Raw genomic sequence first — 24,953 nt, 5'->3', positions numbered from 1 at the left:
TGAGCTGTTCTTGCCATAATATGGACTTGGTCTTTAACAAACAAGGCACACCTGTTCATTTAAATGCATTCCAAATGCAAGCTGGTTGAGAGAATGCAAGAGTGTGAAAAGCTGTCATCAAGGCAAAGGGTGACTACTTTGAAGAATCTCAAATATAAAATATATTTTGATTAGTTTAACACTTTTTATGGTTACTACATGATTCCATATGTGTTATGTCATAGTTTTGATGTCTTCACTATTATTCTACAATGTAGAAAATAGTAAAAATAAAGAAAAACCCTAAACTTTTGACTGGTACTGTATAAATAATATTTTATTGATTAATTGATTGATTGATTGAAAAACAACTGAATTTTTAAAAATCAATGCCAACTGATAACACAGAGACAAGTCCAGCTTACCTGTGGCGATTTGTAAGCCCTCCTCCTGGACCTGAGTCCCCTGGTCGCAAAGAGTGACTTTAGGCTTTATGCTGCTATCTTCTGATTTAGTTTTCTGAGGGAAGAGAACATCCTTCATATATATTGTTCCTTACTACTTCCTCACAATCAGGTCTAACAATCATTCTACCACCAATGTGGTATAGTAGCTCAATTCCAGGAGTATGTATGATATCAAGTTTGAACAAGATAAACCATGTATAGCAAACAGGAGAAAGAAAAAAACAAGTTAAAGGCTGAAATATCTGATCTAAATGTTTGTTCACATCCACTCATCACCACATTGCCAATACTTCAGGCATGGACTTGAGGCATGGAGAATGATTGAGGCACGGTCTTTTTAGTATTAATGATGAACTAGTGTGACATATTTGAAATGACAACACATAACTGATAACAGATGCCTACTGGGCCGACTCAGCTGGACTCTGTTAGTAGTTTACTCTAAGCCATGAGTAACTGGGAGATGCCAACAGGGGATCTGGCCTGGAAGTACACCGCAGGGTCATAGCATGGGTGGGCAACTGTGTTCGCACGGCATACCTTACTGGCTCTCATTAGAGTCCATCTGTCTGCCTAACGCGATCAGACTATTTACGAACACTGAATTAAACTACACTATCTCCACCCCCCAAAAAAATATCTACATTTCAATCTATTAATCAAATGTATTTTATAAAGCCCTTTTTACACCAGCAGTCACAAAGTTTTTTTGTGAGCCTCAAACCCTTAAGAGCAAGCAATGCAGAGGCATTAGCACAGTAGCTAGTAGCCCTTGACTGTCAGTTCCATTTCATGGCACAAAAGAGTCCTTGGACGAAGGCGTTTTCTGTAAGGAGGATTTTTGTTCAGATCCGCGACCTTATCTTTCATATAATAATTTTCCAAAAACAGAATCAAATCAAATATTATTTGTCACATACACATGGTTAGTAGATGTTGATGCGTGTATAGTGAAATGCTTGTGCTTCAAGTTCCGACCATGCGAGGTTAAATTGATACTCACCTTTTTTGGGTTAGGGTTCCAACACGGCCATATTAGGTTACAGTGCTTGTTTACCGAAAACAGACGGCAGACAGAGTGGACTACCTGTGCTAATTAGCTTGCTGCATCTTCGAACAGCTGTGTGTAAACGGAAGACAGACGCCACAAACGTGTTGTCTCTGAAAAATAATGTTGGCTGCAACTGTGTTAATACAGGTTAAAACAGTGTATAGTAAGTGTGTATTTTGAAGTGATGTGAAAGTAGAGGATTTATATTTCTAGAACTTTACCAAAATAGAGACTCGATTCATGTTTAGATGGAGTATTTGGCTGTTTTGGATTCCAGAGCCAATTCACCCTTTAACCAGAGCATGGAAAAGGACAAAGGAGTAAAGTTATGCTCCTTTAGTCCAATATTGGGCTAAGTGGCTCCTCTTCTGGCTGTACCAGGTAGAGATTTAAGAGTACTTGTGTGGCCATTGAGACCACATTGTTTTACAAGACTTATATTGGTGCTATATCTGAGTGTTTAACACCTTTTCTGTCTTCGGAGTTGGGTCATTTTAGGGGATTTGAATCTGAATTGGCTATCCCTGGCCTCAATGCATATGCATTGATTTTAAACTCACTCAATTGATCTCAAAACCCACATGGCGAAAAGTGAAAAATCCTGTTAACTCCTCCTTGATTGATTTAATTCTTACTAACCCGCATAAATATTTGTCTAGCGGAGTATTTACACATGATGTCAGTGATCATTGTCCCATAATATGTATTAGAGATACGAAACCGCAAAATACTAATTCTCATTGAATTAAGAAGACACATTTTTAAAAGTTTTCTCCTCAAGGATTTTTACATGACATGTTCTACTCTGATTTAGCCACCGTCTCCTAACCCTGAGTTGGCTCTAGAACATGTATCCTCCAAATGTATTCCTCTGGCACAGTGGTTCCCAAACTTTTTATAGTCCAGTACCCCTTCAAACATTCAACCTCCAGCTGCGTACCCCCTCTAGCACCAGGGTCAGCGCACTCTCAAATGTTCTTTTTTGCCATGATTGTAAGCCTGCCACACACACACTATACAAGACATTTTTTAAACTTAAGAATGAGCATGAGTTTTTGTCACAACCCGGCTTGTGGGAAGTGACAAAGAGGACCAGGGCACAAATAAATATATATTAATTAATAATTTTGCTCTTTATTTAACTATATTACATATAAAACCTTATTTGTTCATCGAAAATTGTGAAAAACTCACCACAGGTTAATGAGAAGGGTGTGCTTGAAAGGATGCACTTAACTCCGCAATGTTGGGTTGTATTGGAGAGTCTCAGTCTTAAATCATTTTCCACACACAGTCTGTGCCTGTATTTAGTTTTCATGCTAGTTAGGGCCTAGAATCCACTCTAACATAGGTACGTGGTTGCAAAGGGCATCAGTGTCTTAACAGCGCGATTTGCCAAGGCAGGATGCTCTGAGAGCAGCCCAATCCAGAAATTTGGCAGTAGCTTCTGATTAAATTAAACTTTCACAGAACCGCTTGTTTCAATTTTGATGAGCCTCTCTTGTTTAGATATCGGTAAGTGGACTGAAGGCAGGGCATGAAAGGGATAATGAATCCAGTTGTTTGTGTCATCCATTTCGGGAAATACCTGCGTAATTGCGTACCCAACTCACACAGGTGCTTCGCTATATCACATTTGACATTGTCCGTAAGCTTGAGTTCATTTGCACACAAATAATCATACAATGATGGAAAGACCTATGTGTTGTCCTTGTTAATGCAGACAGAGAAGAGCTCCAACTTCTTAATTATATCATCAATTCTGTCCCGCACATTGAATATAGTTGCAGAGAGTCCCTGTAATCCTAGATTCAGATCATTCAGGTGAGAAAAAACGTCCCCCAGATAGGCCAGTGATGTGAGAAACTCATCATCATGCAAGAAGCCAGACAAGTGAAAATGATGGTCAGTAAAGAAAACTTTAAGCTCGTCTCTCAATTTAAAAAAAACATGTCAATACTTTGTCCCTTGATAACCAGCGCATTTCTGTATGTTGTAAAAGCGTTACATGATCGCTGCCCATATCTTTATACAGTGCAGAAAATACACGAGTTCAAAGGCCTTGCTTTAACAAAGTTAACCATTTTCACTGTAGTGTCCAAAATGTCTTTCAAGCTGTCGGGCATTCCCTTGGCAGCAAGAGCCTCTCAGTGGATGCTGCAGTGTACCCAAGTGGCGTCGGGAGCAACTGCTTGCACGCGAGTTACCACTCCACAATGTCTCCCAGTCATGGCATTTGCGCCATCAGTACAGATACCAACATGAGCAGCAGCTACGTTTGTCTACATACGGACCGTTAGTGGAATTCCCGTGAGAGAGTAACGGTTAATGTGATTGGATGTTAATTATTTGACTAGGCTACCTGTATTTGACATTGTGTTGTTATTTCGCTGAACACAAGATGGTTTAATTTTATTTTTGGCAGTGAAACGACGCTACTCAGGCAAGAAAAAAACCTCACCAAAATGTATAATCACGTTGGAAAATATAAATGGGCTGTTTGAAAATGTGAAGAAGATTTTGCTTTACATTTTTACAATTTTAAAATTTTATTTTTGAAAATGTGAATCACGTTTTTATTTGGCGTACCCCCGACGGCATTGCGCATACCACCCCCAGTTTGGGAATACCTGTTCTGGCAGATAAACATGCCCCTTTTAAACAACTCAGATTCAAAGATAGCTCAGAAGAAAACCAAGAGTTAGATCTATCTCAGCTCATTCAGGTGAGAAATCAGGCTTGGGCCAAAGTAAGGAAAACTGACTCTGTAGTGGACTGGCAATCTTTGAGGCAATTGAGAAACAGATACTATCTCGATTAAGAAAGTTTAGTCAAGCTACTTTCTAAGCTCTATCTCTAACTCTGCTGGTGATCATTTTACATTTTGGAAAACAGTAAATGCTCTGAAGTGTACAAATTCCTCTTCATCCCTGCCTTAACAAGTTCTGTCTGACTCTGGCATCATAACTGTGAAGAATGGGATAAATTATGCTTTTAGTCCTAATTTTATCTTGACAGGATTTTTATTTTAGAGAAATGGTGGTTTAACTGACCCTGGTCAGTCAATCTACTGCTCTTCCCTTTGCCAGCCTCTAGCTCCACTGAGGCTGATATGCTTGATCCATTTTTGCTGCAGCTCTCTGCCGCCTTGATAGCTGAATAATTAACCCAGATTTTTTACTGGTCTGTTATATCTGGTACTATCCCCAAGGTTTGGAAGACAGCCCATGTACTCCCCCTTCACAAAGGTGGCCTTATTTCGAAACGTTCTTGCCCAGCTAAAATATCAGCTAAGATCTTCCTTATCTTTGAAATGCATTCTAAATGTACATTAGTCAGGTTTTATACCCAGTCATGATGTGGTTAACTGTATGGATAAAAGGCAACATTGTGCTGCCCTCTTCATTGACCTGTCAAAGGCTTTCGATACTGTTGATCACTCACTGCTAATTCAGAGGCTTTCTTCAATTGGCCTAGACCAGGCTGCATGTAACTGGTTAATAAATGACTTGACAGATAGAACTCAATGTGTATCTACTGGTGGTGTTAAATCAGGATAATATGAAAGGTGTCCCGCAGGGTTCTGGGCCCTGTATTTTTTACTGTTTCCATCAACAATATTGACCTGTCTGTAACAAATTGTAACCTGCACTTGTATGCCTATGATACTTTTGTGTATGCTTTTGCCCCCATGGTTGACCAGGCTCTACCTGAACTACAGGCTGCATTCCTTGTATTACAGAAAAACTTTATTGCCCTGAAATTAGCATTGCTGGTAAAACTAAGTATATATTGTTTACATTTACATCATTTAGCAGACACACGACTTACAGTAGTGAGTAATTTTTTTTTTTTGTGGCCCCCCCATGGGAATCAAGCCCACAACCCAGGCATTGCAAATGTCATTCTCTACCATCTGAACCACACAGGAGGATGGATACTCACTGGAGTCTAGAGCATAAAAATAATGATTTAAGCATATGCACTTTTGATTGTGTCCATATTGATCGTGTCCCGGCTTATACATATCTGGGCATCTGGATAGATGAAAAGCTGTCTTTTAAAAAGCATATTGACCAGTTAGTTAAGAAGCTGAGAATAAAAATGGGCTTCTATAGAAATAGACCCTGGCTCTTGCTAATTAGTAGAAAGCAGATTATTCAGTCGACGTTCCTATCGGTCCTAGACTATGGCGACATGATCTATGTCAGGGGTGGGCAATTGGCTAGGGATGTAGAAAAAGTGTGACACCAATCGGGCCCTCGGAGGACTGGAGTTGCCCACCCCGGATCTATGTGAACGCAACTGCCACTTCATTAGAGCCGCTAGATGCAGTTTATCATTACAGGCAACAGTTTTAGTGCTCATCACTGCATTCTCTACCAGAAAGTTGGTTGGACCTCTTTGATATTGCTTAGGTTGATACATTGCTATGTCTTAATTTATAAAGCCCTTTTACAAAAAGTCCCACTGTAGCTAACATCTTTCATAAACTTTAGACGTGCGAATTACCACATCCGGTCTCCGGGTTGGTTAACTCTGGAAATGCCTTTGGTCTCTACTGAGTTAGGTAAATCAGCTTTTAGTTTTCTTGCACCTTATTTGTGGCTCAATCTTCAAAATGTTCTTTAAATGTAACGTTTGGGTGCCTCTAGGAGAATTCAGAAAGCTGATTGAGGACCTTATTACTGATGAATGTGTTTGTTTTCTATCACCATGTTATTATCAAGATCGGGTTTTGTATGCAGCCTGTTAGGATTTGGGCTAAATCAACTGATGCTGATGTAATTGTGTTTTCTGAAACCTGGCTCAGCAAGTCTGTTTTTGATAAGGATATTTGTATAAGTGGTTACAATGTTTATCGCACTGATCGAGTTAAGAAATGTGGGGGTGTGGCTATATATGTAAAAATCTCAATTCCATGTAAGTGTGGCAAAGTCTGAAACTATTTGTAAACAGTTGGAATTTCTTGCTTTGAATATTGAGGTTTCAAAGGGTCTCTCTATAACTGTGATTGGCTGTTATAGACCCCCCTCTGCTCTCGGTGATGCATTTTCTTCTCTGATGAACCTTATGTCTAAACTTCTTTACAGTGAAATGATCTTGATTGGTGATCACAACTGGTGTTGGTTAAAGCCGGTGTCTGATGATTTAAAAATGTTTTGTAATTCTATGAATCTTACCCAGTTGATTAACTCGCCCAAATCATAAATGCCCAGATAAATCTACCCGGATTGATTTGATATTGACAAATGTTCCACATAAATATTTTGCGGTTGGTGTTTTTTGTAATGATTTAAGTGACCATTGTGCTGTTGTTGCTGTTAGAAATACTAAGGTTCCAAAGACCATCCCACGTTTTATTCGTAAGAGAAATTTGAAGTGTTTTAATGAGCAGGCATTCTTTCATGGTTTGTTTTATTTTGACTGGAGCAAGATTGAGTTTATCCCTGATGTGGAAACTGCCTGGAAATTCTTTCATGATGGTTTTCCCAAATAGTAAACAAACATGCCCCATTCCGCAAGTTCAGGGTTAAAGGGCGGGATAATCCATGGGTTTCTTCTGAGCTGTCTTGTATTATTCACAACCGTAATATAGCCTGGGCTAAAGCAAGGAAATCATGTTCTGATGCTGATTGGCTTATTTTTAGGCAGTTACGAAACAAGTGTTCTTTTTTTCTCAGGAAGGCCAAGTCTGAATATTTTATGTCTGTTACCACTGATAACCTGAATGACCCTAGAAAGTTTTGGAAGGCTATTAAGTTTATGTCTGGTAACAGTAATGTTAATGAATTACCGTCATTTGTTTTGAAGGACTCTGTTGCTATATGTGACAAAACTGAAATGCTGAATTGTTTCAATGAGCACTTTGTATCATCTGGTAGGCTGTTTGAGTCAGTGTCCTCTGTCTATGTACAACCCTATGTGGATGAACCAGTGAGAGCTGGTCAAACTTTTAGCTTTTTGCCATTCTCAGTGCAGGTGGTACATAAAGCCCTGAACTCCTTAGATCAGAGAAAGCCTGCAGGTCCTGATCTTTTGGATCCCTGCTTTTTAAATCTGGCAGCTGATTTCATAGCTGAACCACTTACATCTCTGTTCAATCTAACCCTGGAATGTAATGAAATTCCAAAGATCTGGAAATCAGCATTTGTCCTACCACTTTTAAAAGGGGGAGATCCAAATCTTTTAAATAATTATAAGCCAATCTCAAAGCTGTCACCCCTGGTGAAAATACTTGAAACCCTTGTAAGTGAACAGCTAAAAGAGTTTTTATTTACTAACTCTATTTTATCGATGTACCAATTGGGCTTCAGGAAGAAGCATTGCACAATTACAGCAACCATGAAGGTTTTAAATTATATCACTGAAGCGATTGACAAAAAACAGCACGGTGTCTCACTTTTTATTGATCTCTCTAAGGCTTTTGATACAGTTGATCATGCTATACTAAGGCAGAGATTGTTGAGTGTAGGTCTTTCGGAGCATGCAGTTGCATGGTTTGCCAACTATCTGTCTGATAGAACTCAGTGCACTCAATTTGATGGGCTTATGTCTGTTAAATTGTCTGTCTTGAATGGTGTGCCCCAAGGCTCTGTACTTGGTCCTCTCTTATTCACTATTTATATAAATGATTTAGACAAAAATGTCCAAAATGCACAACTTCATTTTTATGCTGATGATACTGTTATTTACTGTTGTGCCTCGTCTCTTACAAAAGCTTTCCAGAACATGCAAACTGCTTTTTATACTGTTCAACATACCTTGTGTCATTTGAAGCTTATCCTCAATATTGACAAAACTAAACGAATGGTGTTTTCTAATGCAAGAAATAGACCTCTGAACCGTTCACATATACCTGTCAGGGCAAGGAGATTGAGGTTGTAACCTCATATAAATATCTTGGAATTTTAATTGATGACTCTTTTAAATTGCATATTCAACAACTTACAAAAAATTGAAGCTGAAATTGGGATTTTATTTTAGGAATAAGGCCTGTTTTTCTTTTGAAGCCAAAAGGAGGCTAGTATCAGCTACGTTTAAACCTTTACTAGACTATAGGGATATTTTATATATGAATGCTTCCGTTCAGTGTTTGAGATCAATAGACACTCTTTACCATGGCACTTTGAGATTTATTTTAAACTGCAAAACCCTTACGCACCACTGCACTTTGTATACCAGGATTGGCTGTCCTCCTCTAGGCACTCGTAGGCTCAGTCACTGGTATACTTTTATTTACAAAGCCATTTTGGGTTTACTACCTTTTTAATTGTGCATTTTTATTGTTCAGAAATGTGGTGGGTACTCTCTTCGTTCGCTGGACTTTATCCTGCTAACTGTTCCAAATGTCCAAACTGAATTTGGTAAAAGGGCTTTTATGTACTCTGCGCCATCATCTTGGAACACCTTACAAAATACTTTTAAACTGGAAGAACTTGTCCCGATTGATGTTTTATAAATCACTGATGAAGGATTTTGAGGCTGATTCCCTGACATGTCAATGTTTTTAATTTGCTGTTTTATACTCTTGTGAATTCAATGGTTTTTACTAGATTACTTGTAGTTTTTCATGTTGTCTGTAATTTTTTTGTAATGACTTGGTGCTGCCTATCTTGGCCAGGGCGCTCTTGAAAAAGAGTTTAATCTCAATGAGCCCTTCCTGGTTAAATAAAGGTTAAATAAATAAATTAAATAAAAATGATTTTTGCTTGCATTTTGTATTTATATTTTGATGTGTGTATTTTCTGTCATTTCCATCATTCAGTACTCATCTGTAAAAGAGACCTTGGTCTCAGTACGACTCCCTTATAAAATAAAGGTTCAATAAATAAATAGAGATCCTATTGAATTACTATTCTAATCCTAATCCTAATCCTAATTCTGCCTTCTAATAGCTTGTTAGTAGGCTACTTTATGTTGTAGCAAAAATTTGTATTTAATGTCAAGATTATCAAGATGCCAGTGATGAGATTCTTCATACATTATAATCCAGATTATTTACCCTAAATTGTAATGAGCTTGGGGGAAAAGCATACAGTCAGTGGGACAAATCCCTCTCACTTCATTTTCACTTTGGATTTTATGCTAGCAAACAGCCTTATCTTGACAGTAACATGACTGAAACAGCTCACATTGTTTCCCAACAGCTGAAGAAACATTTTAGAGACAGTCGGACAGAGACACAGGTCGCCAGGTTCAGTGACTTTGCACAAGGCTACTCTGTAGCAACACTTTGCACAGGGGATTTCAACAGACATTTTGCTGGACAAACGCCCACCTTCAACTTACACTTCCTCATTATGTTAGGTCATGCCCTATGAAAATAGCAATGACCATTTACGAAGAGTTAACATTTAACAAAGATGCTGTTATCGAAGTCAAATCACCAACATTGAAATCCTTTCCCCGCAAGCCCAAAGCATGGATTTGTAATTTTCAAAGAGAAATCGTTCCCTTTATTTTACACCACATCATGTGGTGAACTAAACAGGATGAACATTGCATATCTGTACTGCAAATGATGAACTAATTTGACCTCATGTCTCCATTTGAATGAGAAGTATTTAAAAGTGTGAGAACAAAACAATGATAGTGTACACTGTACACTATACAGAATGCACTGCGTTCTTTACAATTATTAAATTAAGTGGGTAAGGGTGAACGGGAGAGTCATGGCTCACAAAATAAATGAAAGCAGATGTTAATACCATAACTCAAAATAACTCAAACATTTTTAAGCACCTAAGGACATCACATTTAATGAAATGGCAAAGATGTGCCAGCCTGCTTCAGTATGACCTCACTGACCTCCTCCTCCGCTTGGATGTACATTAGGCCCTGTTTCCTCCAGGGTACGATGCCTTTCAAGATGAACTCCACTATCTTGGAGTTTCGGAAGACTTCCCCCACGTATCCCCAGAGCTTGTCCATGGCCGAAACCGAGCTCTCTATTCCCTCAATCTTTTCCCGTTGCCATTTACCCTCCTGCTGCAGGTTCTTCAGCAGCGCCACGGTCTCCCCACACAGTACCTTGACCTCCGAGAACAAAGAAGGGTCCCCTCCACCTCCACGAGAGCCCCTGTCCCTGTCCTTTCTGAGCTGGGCCAGGTCCTTCTCCAGCGTCCCCATGCCCTGGCACACCATGTCCAGCCTTCTGAGGACCTCTGTCTGGCTGCAGGCTATCTGCTCCACCTTCACCTCCAGCTGATTCAGCTTGACCTCCATGCCTCCCAGGCTGTTCAGCAGGCTGTTTGTTGGCTTTTTCATTGCTCCAGAAGGGGCCCCAGCATTGTCCAATTTACCCCCCTCGTACATCTTGGCAATGCAGGAGGCCAATGTCTCTGGTTTACTCATAGTTCCAAGAAATTCCACACAGCGGGGAACAAGTGTCAGGTGAGACAAAGGAAGCTGTGCTAATCCACCTTGCTCCAAGCTGCATTGGATCTATTTTAGTTCAAGCTCCCGAGGTGTTGTTGTTCCTCTCCCATACAGGCAGCTCTGTCGGACCCTGTTGTCTGTATGTGCCAGAGACATGACACCACTTAAATAAACACCAACTCTTCGCTATCTTATCTTTCCACTTGTCTCCCCCCTCCCCTCTCTCTACCTCTCTGTCCTAAAGTTTTTATATAGTAGCCCCGCCACTGCCAAAATTCCAATGGCCGCTTGACGTCACCAAAACTTTTAAATTCAACCTCAGAAGATGCTATTGACTGGTGGGCATGCACGGAATGACCTTTTGATGATGGCCTTTTGCCAGTATTAAGAGAGAGAGATGTTGTGAGCTTTGAAAAGGGTGTTGTTTTAAAATGTTGACCCATTGTCATGTTGCCGACCCATTGGGATGTACAGGTTGTTTGTTTGTATATGTTTTAGTGTGTTTACTGGTGCTGATAGAGTGAAGTGTGCCATTGGTGGATCTAAAGGTTCTGGTCCGCCCAGCACAGCTTCTCTGATTGGGCGACTGTACCCCATCATCGCTCAAAGGAACGTGACTTGACACCTCCCTTTAAAAATAAACCTCTGTAGACAGAGGAATGATGATGAAGTGCAAGCAGGAATCTAAGTAGTTTGCCCTCTCCCTCTGGTCCAGGGTAGGGGAGACTGGGGTTGGTTGTCTCGTAGGTTGGTTGTCACAGTGCTTGTTACTCCCAATCTAGAGTGTGCTGTGTAATAAATTTAAGATTCAAATGTGTGAATTCTTTGAAAGAACTCATCCGCCTTGTCAATTCATGTCAGTGTGACAAAACATCGAGGTGAGTGGAATGTATGTGTTTCTCACAGATAAAATAAAAAACATAAAGTATGTCTTGTTATTTTAGTTTATAAATGTTTGAATTATGGGATTATACATGAAAAATTATGTTTATCAAGCCATGTGGTAACTAGCATTGGTGGGGTAGGTTGTCACTATTAACTCCATTGTAACCATACTGTTCGGGGACATTGCCACTGCCAGTATACAATATATCCCAAGCTATTTTGTGCTGTTGCTATAAAGACATCCCTTCCCAGTAAAAACGAACAACTTTGGACGACATATCAAAATGTGTTGGGAATATGTAGTGTGGAGAGCGTGTTCAGATTGGGAAGACGTCACCGAGACATCAGAATAGAATGTTGATGCCTGGGCCGACGTATAAACGATGTAGAACTCTAGAATTTAGAATGTAGAATGTGAGACGTCTTTTTTTTTGTGAGACGTCTTGCTAATTAGCAAAAGATGTCTAAAATGCATCTTCCCAATGCATCACGTATACATCTGTTGGACAGAGGTGTCTGTGCTATCTGGGAGTGTTGTCTCTCTCACACACATCTTTTTGATTTCACACACCCACACATGTACACGCGTGTGCAAACATAAGAATTTCACTGTTGTATTCGGCGCAAGTGACAAATAAACTTTGATTTGATATACAAAAAAACGTCATACATTATTCTCAAGGTATAAAATGCTGAATTCTGTTAGAAATATCATTCTATCAAAGATAAGCTATTTCTAAGAATGTGTGCTATATTGCGTTATTTCCTATTACGAAAAGAATAAGCTACAAGCAAACATTGTGACTACCCTGTGATGGGGCTGGTTGTCACAAGTGGGCAGAGTGTGTTTGATGGCGTATAACTTCATGTTGGAATAAGATATGAGAATAAAAAGAGTCCCTATTACCACCCAAGACCATTGTCTTTCTTTTAATGTTGAAAAGAGTCTTGTAAGATATACTGGTTCTGAGAAATACACACGAGTAAAAACGGTGACAAACAACACCCGTCTCCCCTACTATCCCATTGGATGGGAATGTTTTCTTGGAACATCCTGGCATTTTGTACTGCACGGGTCTTTCCCATCTCCCAGTTATTAGTAAGGTATTGCAAATACTGTTTGTTGTTTAAACTATTATTGAAAAGACAGCTCTATGACAAATGGACCTCAATGATGTAATCCGTGATTTTCAAAGATTCAACAAGCTAGACCTTAATAAAATATGTTTAGGCTAACATGCTCAGCTGTTGACCAATGAGCTCTAGAAAACAATTTGAAAGCAAAATCCTCCTGGTAAATATGTGTTACGGCCATTTCTGAGAAGACAAACGTGTTGTCTCCTAATTCAGTTATCATACATTCTGAGGATACTGCATGTCTTCATCCCAGCGCTGTGAATAGTGATGCGATGATTTGCTGAAATTATGGGTCCCTGTCTCCTGATCTGGAGAGCAGAGGATGGCCCATAGAACCATCCATATGCAGCTGTAACACTGCCAAGTAGTAGACTTGAGTCCCTTAGGCCCAGTCTAATGGGCAGAATGTAAACTGGGTTCTTTATTTATAAATCTCTTCCCAATGAGACTATAGGCTAGCTCTCTGCCTTGGGCCTATGCCAGGAACCATCCCACTGAAATGTAACCACATTATGCAATGGAGTGGCAATGGAAATCTCTGGTAGGATGCTGGCCTGCAAAATAAATGTGCCTCCGCTGTGGTTTTCCACTGGGGGTGTGCCGCTCAGCAGCTCTGAACCATCATAACAACTCTATTTACCACCCCATAACCCAGGGCAGGCTAGTTAGCTAGCATCCTAGCATATCAGAAAGTAAGCGTTGGCAGTAGCAGCGCTCCTAAATTAATGTCTACTCCCCCAAATGGGCAGGGCCAGCTGCAATGAATAACAGGAAACAATAGATAATGAGAGGTGCGGTGACATGGGATCAGGCCAGCGATGATGATGTGACCCAATACATATGGGTAATGTAGGATGGGCCCTTAATACCAAGACCGTAACAACATTTAAAATATAGACCGTGTCACGTCTACTGCCGCTCCTCCCCTCCGGCGTTCGACGTCGCCGGTATACTAATCACCGGTCCTGGGATCCATCATTACACACACCTGGCATCAATCATTACGCGCACCTGCATATCATCATGAGGCACACATGGACTCCATTACTTCACTTATTACCTCCCCTCTATCTGGCACTCCCTTATGTTCCTTCCCGAGTCAGTATTGATCCTGTGTTTAATGCGTAGACGCTACTGTTAAGTTGGCTCGTTCCATGTTTGATGTTTTATTAAACGTTTCACCTGCACCTGCTTCTCGACTCTCAGCATCTCCGTTACAGAATACTGACTCCAACAATGGAAGGAGCAGGAAAACAGAATATCTCCGAGACGGTCAACAAGCAGGGATACTTTCTACATCAATACCATGACCAACTGGCACAACTAGGGATGGCTATGGAAGAGGTTCTTTGCAGTGTGCAACGTCTCAAACATACCTGGGAGGCGTTGCCGTCAACTAGTGGAGGATACTCTACAACCAGTCGACCCAGCACAACAGCCCATTCAGCAACCCACTCAGGTCAGCGATGCCTGTTTGTCCCTCATGGATAAATATGATGGCACCCCATCTAAATGCCCGTGGCTTCCTACTTTAGTGCTCCGTCTACTTAACACACCAGATGGGGGCCCCCACCACCGAGAGGTCCAAGGTTACCACGGTTATTTATCTGTTGACTGGGCATGTGTTGGAATGGGCCACGGCCGTCTGGGAGAGAGGAGAGGAGGAGCTAGATTCATATGAGGGGTTCATGGCTCTGTTAAAATGTATCTTTGATCATCCCCCGGAGGGCAGAGAGGGGGCAGGGGACCAGACGGCTGCAGAGTACGCACACACCTTCCATCCGCCTGGATAACCTACTTCAGGAACGTAGGTACTCTCATCGCTTCTCTCCCTCCCTCCCTCCGTGAACACTCTGGATCAGAGCCTGAACCCATGAAGGTAGGGGGTCACACGCCTCACCGCGGCGGAGCGATGCAGGACGAGACAGCTGGGGCTCTGTCTGTATTGTGGTCAAGGGAGGGCACCAGCTCCAGTGGTGTCCGGCACTTCCTAATCCAGGATCCACAAGAGCAGAGGGACGGTCACATGATCTTCCACCTCCTGGGGCAGGAGTGAGTATCCCATCTTAATCACTTTCTGCTAAACTCTTTTGGTGTCCATCACACTAGTTGACTGTCCCTCGTGTACTGTGTCTACAGTGTTAGTGGATTCTGGTGCCACGGGGAACTTTATTGACCAGGTCCTTGCCTCCTCTCTTAACATTATCTCATACCCGCTCGCGTCTCTTTTCCCGGTTCAAGCCCTCCATAATCGGCCACTAGGATCCGGAACCATCACACACAACCACTCACCCTCACTGGGGAGTCAATTCATCAGGAGAACATCCCCTTCATCACCAGTGCACCAGTTCACATGATCACCACCTTGGCCTCCCTTGGCTTCAAGGTCAAGGATGAGACTCACAGACTGGTCACCTGAATTCCAGAGGACCTGCTTCCCCATCCCCTGTGGTTCACATCGGTTGAGAATCATGTGGTTGCCCTTCAGCCCAATATCTCGGAGGTATACCAGGACCTGCGGAAGGTATTCTACAAGACCAGCGCCACCTGTCTTCCTCCTCATCACCCCTGGGACAGTGTTATCAACATGCTGGCAGTGTCTACGCCTCTGCATCTACCCTCTGTCGGTGGCTGAGACCCAGGCCATGGATGATTACATCCAAGAGGCGCTCCAACAAGGTTTCATCCTTACGTCCACTTCTCCTGCATCGGCTAGTTTCTTCTTTGTGGCCAAGAAGGATGGAAGGTTACATCCATGTATTAATTACAGGGGACTCAATGAAATCACCACGAAGTACCGTTACCCTCTCCCGTTGATGCCGGCAGCCATCAAACAGCTCCGCGCAGCATGGTTCTTTACCAAACTGGACCTGCAGAGTGCATATAATCTCATCCGCATCTGGGAGAGGGGTGAATGGAAGACTGGGTTTAGCACGATGTCTGGCCAATACGAGTACTTGGTGAATCCATTTGGCTTAGCCAATGCTCCGTCAGTGTTCCAGGCATTCATTAACGAGATGTTCAGGGACATGCTCGGACGCGAGGTGGCCGTGTATATTGATGACATCCTGGTCTACTCAGCTACTGTAGGATCACATCACTCATGTCGAGCAGTTCTGGAACACCTTCTGGCTAACCACCATTTCATCAAGGCTGGGCGGCAGGTAGCCTAGTGGTTAGAGCATTGGGCCAGTAACCAAAAGGTTGCTAGATCGAATCCCCGAGCTGACAAGGTTCACATCTGTTGTTCTGCCCCTGAAGAAGACAGTTAACCCACTGTTCCTAGGCTGTCATTGTAAATAAGAATTTCTTCTTAACTGACTTGCCTGGTTAAAACATTTTTTTTTTAAGGCTGAGATGTGCTAATTTCAAGGCAGTTTCCTTCTTAGCTTAGGCTACTAAATCAGCATGCAGGGAATGAGGATGGCCGACAAGAAGGTAGATGCGGTCAGGTCATGGCCAGTCCCAACCACAAAAATAGGGGTTACAAAGGCTTTTGGGATTTTCCAACTTCTACTGCCATTTCATCAGGAACTTCAGCTCCGTCGCCACCCCTCTCACCTCTCTTCTCAAGGTTGGTCCCCGTATGTTGGTGTGGAGCCCAGCAGCCGACGAGGCCATCTGTCTACTCAAGGGACGTTTCACCTCCGCCCCATTGCTCAGACTGTCACGTCCTGACCTTAGTTCTTTTTTTATGTCTCTATTTTGGTTTGGTCAGGGCGTGAGTTGGGGTGGGCATTCTATGTTTTGTTCTATGTTTTGTACTATGTTTTGTACTTCTATGTGTTTGGCCTGGTATGGTTCCCAATCAGAGGTAGCTGTCAATCGTTGTCTCTGATTGAGAACCATGGTCCGATCTTGACTACTCTTCATCAGACAAAGAGGATCGTTACACAAACACCCAGATCCCATGATATCCTTTGTGGTTGAGGTAAACGCTTCAGAGGTGGGCGTGGGGACAGTTCTGTCTCAATGACAGGGTAATCAACAGTAATTGTATCCATGTGCATATTACTCAAAGAAACTGTCCCCTGCAGAGAGGAATTACGACGTCTGTGATGTTGGCATTAGAGGAGTGGAGACACTGGCTGGAGGGCACCAAGGAACCATTCATCATCCCAACCGACCATCGGAACCTGGAATACATACTGACAATGAGGAGGCTGAATCCACGCCAAGCAAAGTGGGCCCTTTTCTTCACTAGGTTCGACTTCACGCAGACCTATCGCCCAGGTTAAAAAAACACCAAAGCCGATGCCCTGTCCCTACGATTCGGCAGAGGGTCCTGTCCAGAATGCACCTATAATCACCTTACACCTTACTGTTGCTGGGAAGCAGGGCCGTGCGAAGACCTTTTGGGGGCATGTGCTGAAACAAAAAAAGGTCACCCTTCCACCCCAAATAAATCCCTACAATCATGGTCATGGACTCATTGAGCAATTATTAGGCAACTTTGATGATTTAGTTACTGTATATAAAAGCAATAGATGGTCACATCTTAATGGCAAATTAAATGACACAAATAAATAACTCTTAGTCTGAAAGTAATTTAATATTTCATCTATAATAACTCTGTAGTCATTTAGCACAGATCTATTACATTTATTGCTTTGCTTAACCCTTTACACTCGTGGAAACTGGCCTATATTGATAGGGACTAATTGAAATCTTTCTAACAAAATAACTCTAAAAAAGGCATGGTAGCAATTGAACGAGAACACGTTGGATCTTATGGGTAAATTATCAGACCAAATGAGAGGACACAACAGTTCACCTGACACAAGACTGAATCCAAACAACAACAAATGCTCAAAAGTTGCCCATTTAATGTGAGTGATTTAGAACGGCTGTCAAATGTAGAATGATTGTCAGTCAAAACCCATATAGAGCTGCAAAGCGGAGACCCTGAGCTCTGACATCATGTATAGAATGTTACTGTACAGCCACTGCGTTCCAATTTAGGGGCTTGTCAATGACCAAATCTGTCATTCCGACTACTTTAACAATGATTTGTGGGCAGTGGGTTCAGAACAACAGAAAATATTTGAAACATTTTTGGGGGGAAATTATACTTCCACCCAAAAGGGTGGGAGTATATTCTCGGCAAAAGGTAGAGTCCTATCTGTGCACATGCCTGCCGGGAGGAACCATTACACATCAGACACACGGACAGTTTCCTTCATTTGCACAGCTGCTGTGGTACCACTAGAGTTACAAAACACATGTTTACTTGTATTTAATGTCTGTAACAGTGTCCGTAACAATAGCAGTAAAATAAACATGGCTCCTGGCAGTCACTAATAAAATCACAGAGTGGAAGTCATTCAGACAAAGGAAGTAAAGGAGACCCAACTAACTGGACACTGAAGCTGTCTGTAGGAATACCATGGCTCTTTGTATTGAACAGGGTTAACCTGGTGTATTTGCCCTCTGAAATGGAAACGTGACCCCAAAGCTACCTCCCTGACACAACAACGTTTCACACCTGTGAGGTCACTGGAGAGGGTATTCTGGGTTTCTTCCGGTCCTCTCCATCTAACCCTGTCTAACCATACCCCATTAAAGCCTATTGTCTACCAAAAGAGGGAACATATGAAAACTGTCTGACTGAACGCCTCTGCATATAGTTTCCATTCTTCTGGCTAGTGTTTACGGGGGCAGTTCCATGTTACGTGACCACATTCTGTGAGGTGGGGTGAAGAAAAATTGGGGGTGGAGGTTAGTGGGAGGTTTGCCGTAAACGCAATAGAATCTAATTATATCTTTCCTGACAGGTGTGCACCTCTCTAAAGTGTACACAGCATGGAACATTCTGGAGTGCATGTCCTGCTAACAGTATTGTGTGCATGGGAAATTCTCTGGATTTGTATTAATATCTGACTGGTATTCCTGATTCATCAGAACAAGTGTGCGTGGCAAGGTGTTTGCCTAGTGGGACTAGTTAGTGCTGTTGGCAGTATTTTGATCTGTTTGCAGAGCTAGTGATGGAAAGTTTTTGCTGTACCTAATTCTCATCTTTCTCCATGACCCCTGACATTAACATGATACAGTGTACAAGTCGGAGGTTTACATACACTTAGGTTGGAGTCATTAAAACTTGTTTTTCAACCACTCCACAAATTTCTTGTTAACAAATCTATAGTTTTGGCAAGTCGGTTAGGACATCTACTATGTGCATGACACAAGTAATTGAAATAAAAAACCAGAAACACCATGGGACCACGCAGCCGTCATACCGCTCAGGAAGGAGACGTGTTCTGCCTCCTAGAGATGAACCTACTTTGGTGTGAAAAGTGCAAATCAATCCCAGAACAACAGCAAAAGACCTTGAGAAGACGCTGGAGGAAACAGATACAAAAGTATCTATATCCACAGTAAAATGAGTCCTATGTCGATAACCTGAAAGACCGCTCAGCAAGGAAGAAGCCACTGCTCCAAAACCACCATAAAAAAGCCAGATTATGGATTGCAACTGCACATGGGGACAAAGATCGTACTTTTTGGAGAAATGTCCTCTGTTCTGATGAAACAAAAATATAACTGTTTGGCCATAATGACCATGTTTGTTTGGAGGAAAAAGGGGAGGCTTGCAAGCCAAAGAACACCATTCCAACCGTGAAGCACGGGGGTGGCAGCATCATGTTGTGGGGGTGCTTTGCTGCAGGAGGAACTGGTGCACTTCACAAAATAGATGGCATCATGAGGAAGGAAAATGATGTGGATATATTGAAGCAACATCTCAAGACATCAATTAAAGTTACAGCTTGGTTGCAAATGGGTCTTCCAAATGGACAATGACCCCAAGCACACTTCCAAAGTTGTGGCAAAATGGCTTAAGGACAACAATGTCAAGGTACTGGAGTGGCCATCACAAAGCCCTGACCTAAATCCTTTAGAACATTTGTGGGCAGAACTGAAGAAGCGTGTGCGAGCAAGGAGGCGTACAAACCTGATTCAGTTACACCAGCTGTCAGGAGGAATGGGCCAAAATTCACCCAACTTATTGTGGGAAGCTTGTGGAAGGCTACCCGAAACGTTTGACCCAAGTTAAACAATTTAAAGGCAATGCTACCAAATACAAATTGAGTGTATGTGTAATAGGGTTGGTTATGTTTCCACTTGCCTCTAAAGAAATGTGTATTTAATGTTCAAGCATTCTTATTGGTTGGTTCAACTCTGATGACAATAAGGTGTGTTGTGATTGGCCCCACTTGCAGATAGGGGGAGATCGCGACCGTCAGGTCTTCCCAGTATGAAAATGTGATGCAGGGGGTAGGTCACATTCTGATTTATATTTTATATTTTACAATGTGTTTGCTGTACGTTACTGATTTATACATGTGTGGGTATATGGTACCTATATAGGGATTGAAGTGCTTTCTGGGATGTGCTTTGGCATATGATTGCTGTAAATAAGTGTGTTAGCTAGCATACACTGATGTAATGATCACATAAGCCCCCTGCTAACACAGTTGTCTTCATGCTACAGATTTTGCCATCGACAGCCATCAATACTGCTACGCCCTGCACAACTAACGTGCTGTTTCCCATTTAACAACAGGTATTTACACGTTACATTTTGTATTGTATTTTGTTCGCCCAGTATGAAAATGTGATCGCAAGGGATTTGGCCATCGACAGCCATCAATATCGTTAAGCCCTGCACAACTAACGTGCTGTTTCCCATTTAACAACAGAAATAAATGATGCTCAACTGGGACCACTGATGCTCAACTGGGACCACTGGCTTATTTACATCATATGCCAAAGCACATCCCAGAAAGCCCTTCAATCCCTAACAGGTACCATATACCCACACATGTATAAATCAGTAACGTACAGCAAACTTGTACACATTGTAAAATACAAAACATAAAACAGTAGTCAGAACGTGACCTACCCCCTGCATCACGTTTTCATACTGGGAAGACCTGACGTTCGTGATCTCCCCCTTTATTTGGAGAAAACACAACGCAAGGAGAGTACGATTTACATCTATTACATATGTAAACTTCTGATCCACTGGGAATGTGATGAAAGAAATCATATCTGAAATAAATCATTCCCTCTATTCCCTCATTCCCTCTATTCTATTCTGACATGTTACATTCTTAAAAATAAAGTGGTCATCCTAACTGACCTACAACAGGGAATTTTACTAGGAATAAATGTCAGGAATTGTGAAAAACTGAGTTTAAATGTTTTTGGCTAAGGTGTATGTAAACTTCTGACTTCAACTGTATGTCAATCACAAGTTTAAAATACCTTTGTGGTTCTGTGGGATTAATACCACACAGCGTATCCTAGTGAAAGGTTGATGTAATATTCACTGTATCTAAAATACATTTCAACAAAAGTCATGTTGAAATAGGCTTAGGGATGGTAAGTGCCAGTTAGTAGACTTCCCAAAGTTCCCATTGGTTGTTAGTTTGTATGCACATAGTGGTGGTAGTCTGAAGTGAAGAGACTGTTTACTACTTGCTCCCTTCTTCTGAGTATCCACTCATAAGCAATGTTCCCTTAAAAACATGACGGCACTGAGCACATTTCAGGTCTGGCTGAGCGCAAACTTGAATATTGTGAAAATGATGAGCAACTTCCAGCGTGCGTTCACTGTTAACACTGAGGCTGTATTTGATCATAATGTAGGCCTACCAGAGTGGCCTATCATCAAGAAAATACACCCTGTGACATTTTAACATAGAAATAGCTGTTCTGCCATACAGTTTACAGTAGCAGAAAATGTGTGGTGTTCAATGTAGGCCTACAGACTTCTAGGGGAAAAAACAGGTAGGTCTTAACATGAACCTGTTTATCCACTTGTCCTTCAGACAAGGAGGTGACTGAACATGTTGTGTTGTGTTGTTTGATGAAAGAAACCACTTTACAAAATAGAAGGCATTATTATTCCCATACTATTATTACAGAGAATCAGACAAATGATGCTACCCTCTGCCTATTGGCTACTTGGCTTATTCAAGCCTGTCTCAAAATACAACACTGACCCTTTAAAACAAAACAAAAAAGCTCTTTTACCTGACTCACTTTTCAAAGATGTCTAGAAATGTACACATTTTGTGCTCTTGTAGGAAGCAATCACTCCCCTATTGCTGACTACAAATGATCTAATTCACTAACTAGCAAAGGATATTACCAAATTATGCACACGTGGCTACATGCTGCTCTCGCTTTGATTTCAAAACAAGCGCATCTAATCATGATCACTCATGCTGTAAACACAGTCCAGTTCAAAGTAAACAGCACAGATCCATATATGGCAAAGGTCTATTTGCATATAGGCCTACTGCAACTCTGATTGGTTATGGCGCACTGGTAAAGTGTAGAGTCCTGCATGTCAATGCAATATAATCTTACTCGATGCATTCTGTCTAAAAAAACAATTATTGCATTGTTCTCTTTCCTTTTCTATATGTTGCATTGAAAGTGGCTGATATTGCGTTGATTCGACCACAATTGAACAGTAAAGGGAAACGTTGAAAGTATTAATAGGGAAAACTCTAGACCAGTGGTCCTCAACCTTTTCGGTGTCAAGATCACTTTCTGAGTCAAAATGCATGCCGAGATCTCCCGCTCAGATTTATTTTTAACAATACTTAAAAAACATAAGCCAATGCAACATTAATCAATTAAAAACAGTACTGTGGCAATCAGGTTTGTGCAGTAAACCATATATTATCACCGCATATTGGCTTTGCTTGAATTGCCCTGTCAATGCATTGTTGTTCGGGACATTTTTGGAAATTATATTTCAAAATTTGAAGTAGGCTATATGAGCATACATGTTATAGATCCGTTGTCGTATTACGTGTGAGGCACCGCCAAGTGGGCATACATTTAACTAATTCGCTTTTTCTTTTTACTTTACTGGGCCGATGTTGCCTGCATCTATGGTCAGTCTCAGTGGAGAGAGAGAGCAGCAGACTGATGGTCCGCCTCTCAACATCCCCTCCGCTCTCCCTGTCCTCCACTGACACTCACCAAAAAGGGACACCATCTTCCAGTTGATGGCAAAACTCGAGTCGCACGGCATTATTTCTGCCTCATGCACAGATGCATATTGTTACTTTTATGAACAGAGAATGTGAAATATTCCTATTAAAAAAGACCCAAGCAGCTAATAATGACAACAACGCCAGCCTATCGATACACTTTCCTACTCATTGATTACTGCTGCAATGCTTGTTGTAGCGCTGAATGGAAATAGGAAGAAATAAAGCACATTTCATGGCTTACAGAGTGTTGACAGGGCTGAGTAAGAACTTAAACTTTGCTGTATTCGTTGGCAGACTCTCTAGTCATGGTTTTACATTTTTTGAAATCTCACAGTATCAATTTCGCTGAAGCTTCATTTGATGCCTGCTATGTTACTGCAGACACGGTAATCGGAGCCATCCGATTGGCCAGTGGAAGACCTATAGTACACTTCATTTGCTGTCTGAGCCCACCGGGAAGCCAGAGTTTGTACATTAAGACACATAAAATCTTTCAAAATGGCAACGGTTCGCCTACCCGGGCGCAGGGCTGCAGAATCGGGTGCACCTACCGTAACCCATATACATATATTTTTTATTTTACAGTTATTTTACCAGGTAAATTGACTGAGAACACATTCTCATTTACAGCAACGACCTGGGGAATAGTTACAGGGGATAAGGAGGGGGGATGAATGAGCCAATTGTAAACTGGGGGTGATTATGATGCCATGATTGTATGAGGGCCAGATTGGGAATTTAGCCAGGACACCAGGGTTAACATTATCGTATGATAAGAGCCATGGGATCTTTAGTGACCACAGAGAGTTAGGACACCTGTTTAACATCCCAATCCGAAAGACAGCACCTTACACAGGGCAATGTCCTCAATCACTGCCCTGGGGCATTGGGATCTTTTTTTTTAGACCAGAGGTTTAAAATGCAGGGATTCAGAGTTTCCAATTAAGGGACTGACCTGAACCAACCCTGCTTAGTTTCAGAAGCAAGCCAGCAGTGGGATGCAGGGTGGTATGCTGCTGGCCCGAGATTAATAAAAAGGTGCTTCTCTCCATTGGCTGATATATCTTCTGCTTGGGTCCCAGAGGTGTTGTGTGGCAGTCTCGGGGCTACTGTGCACCCGCACAGTTTAAAGGGAATGTTGCTCATAAATCACTCAACAAGTACAGCTTCCCAGAGGATAATAGGGACTTGTGTATGTTCTTAAGCCAGCTGCCAGAGTTAAAGCTATGGATAATACACCAGTGGCGGTTGGTGCCGTTTAAGATGAGGGAGGACAAATCTATTTTTTTATGAGCATGGACAAATTTTTGATTACAGCATATTGAATGACTGTCATTCATATTCCTTTCACCCAGCTCAATATAACATCGATAGGTTTAGGAAAGTGCATGATAGTCGAATTTTCCCTATACCCATCAATTGGTTTCTACAACCTAGCCTATGAATTAATGTTTACATTGTAGGTACATAGGTCGAGAGAAAAATGTGAGTAATCGAGGTGACAGACATTGACACATTCAATACCGCCTTGCACACGCTTGCCTGCATCTAGCTAATCTATAGTGTATTCATTAGTCCAACAGTTGCAAACGAGAGTTTCTAATGGACAAATTCAGGTATGTTTATCCCTGTTTCGATCTGTTTGCTTCCATTTAAGAAATGTTTTTCAACAGAATTGGAGGAATGATCCCACACAGCCTACATTGTTGTCACCATGTTAAAGTCATAGTCAACATACTGTAGTTACTAGAACTAACACGTTATTAAACATGCTACAATCAAGCAGTGCAGTGTACAGTCAACAGCAAGCAGTTTAGCAGTTGCACCGGCGGGCACCAGTGGCAATAAATGTATAAAGCCAAAATCTTACCTTGACTTGGGAGAATTCCCGTTTTGGATAGTCATAGCCAACTGTTCAACTATTGTCTTTCTCTCTCTTTGAGTCAACTACTCACCACATTGTATGCACTGAAGTGCTAGCTAGCTGTAGCTTATGCTTTAGGTACTAAATTCATTCTCTGATCTTTGATTGGGTGGACA

General features: G+C 41.7%; 1 protein-coding gene across 2 annotated transcripts in view; it reads right to left on the bottom strand.

The window, feature by feature from the left end:
* The window catches only part of LOC109895488 (myosin light chain kinase 3), a 38,785-nt gene that overhangs the window by 12,170 nt on the left and 1,662 nt on the right, over positions 1-24,953 (bottom strand). The window contains exons 1-2 of one of the 2 annotated variants that reach the window (XM_020489195.2): positions 10,309-11,050; positions 405-498 (exon numbers count right to left, since the gene is read on the bottom strand). In XM_020489195.2, coding sequence (XP_020344784.1) covers positions 405-498; positions 10,309-10,854 — 640 coding nt within the window. In that variant the 5' untranslated portion in view covers positions 10,855-11,050. Of the gene's footprint in view, positions 1-404; positions 499-10,308; positions 11,051-24,953 lie in introns of those variants that run through there. The other variant, XM_020489196.2, reaches the window with a different exon arrangement.

This window comes from Oncorhynchus kisutch, linkage group LG8 (genome assembly GCF_002021735.2).
Source record: "Oncorhynchus kisutch isolate 150728-3 linkage group LG8, Okis_V2, whole genome shotgun sequence".
Classification (NCBI taxonomy): domain Eukaryota; kingdom Metazoa; phylum Chordata; class Actinopteri; order Salmoniformes; family Salmonidae; genus Oncorhynchus; species Oncorhynchus kisutch.
The sequence above is the reverse complement of the archived record's forward strand: the minus strand, read 5'-3'. Positions and strand labels throughout refer to the sequence as shown.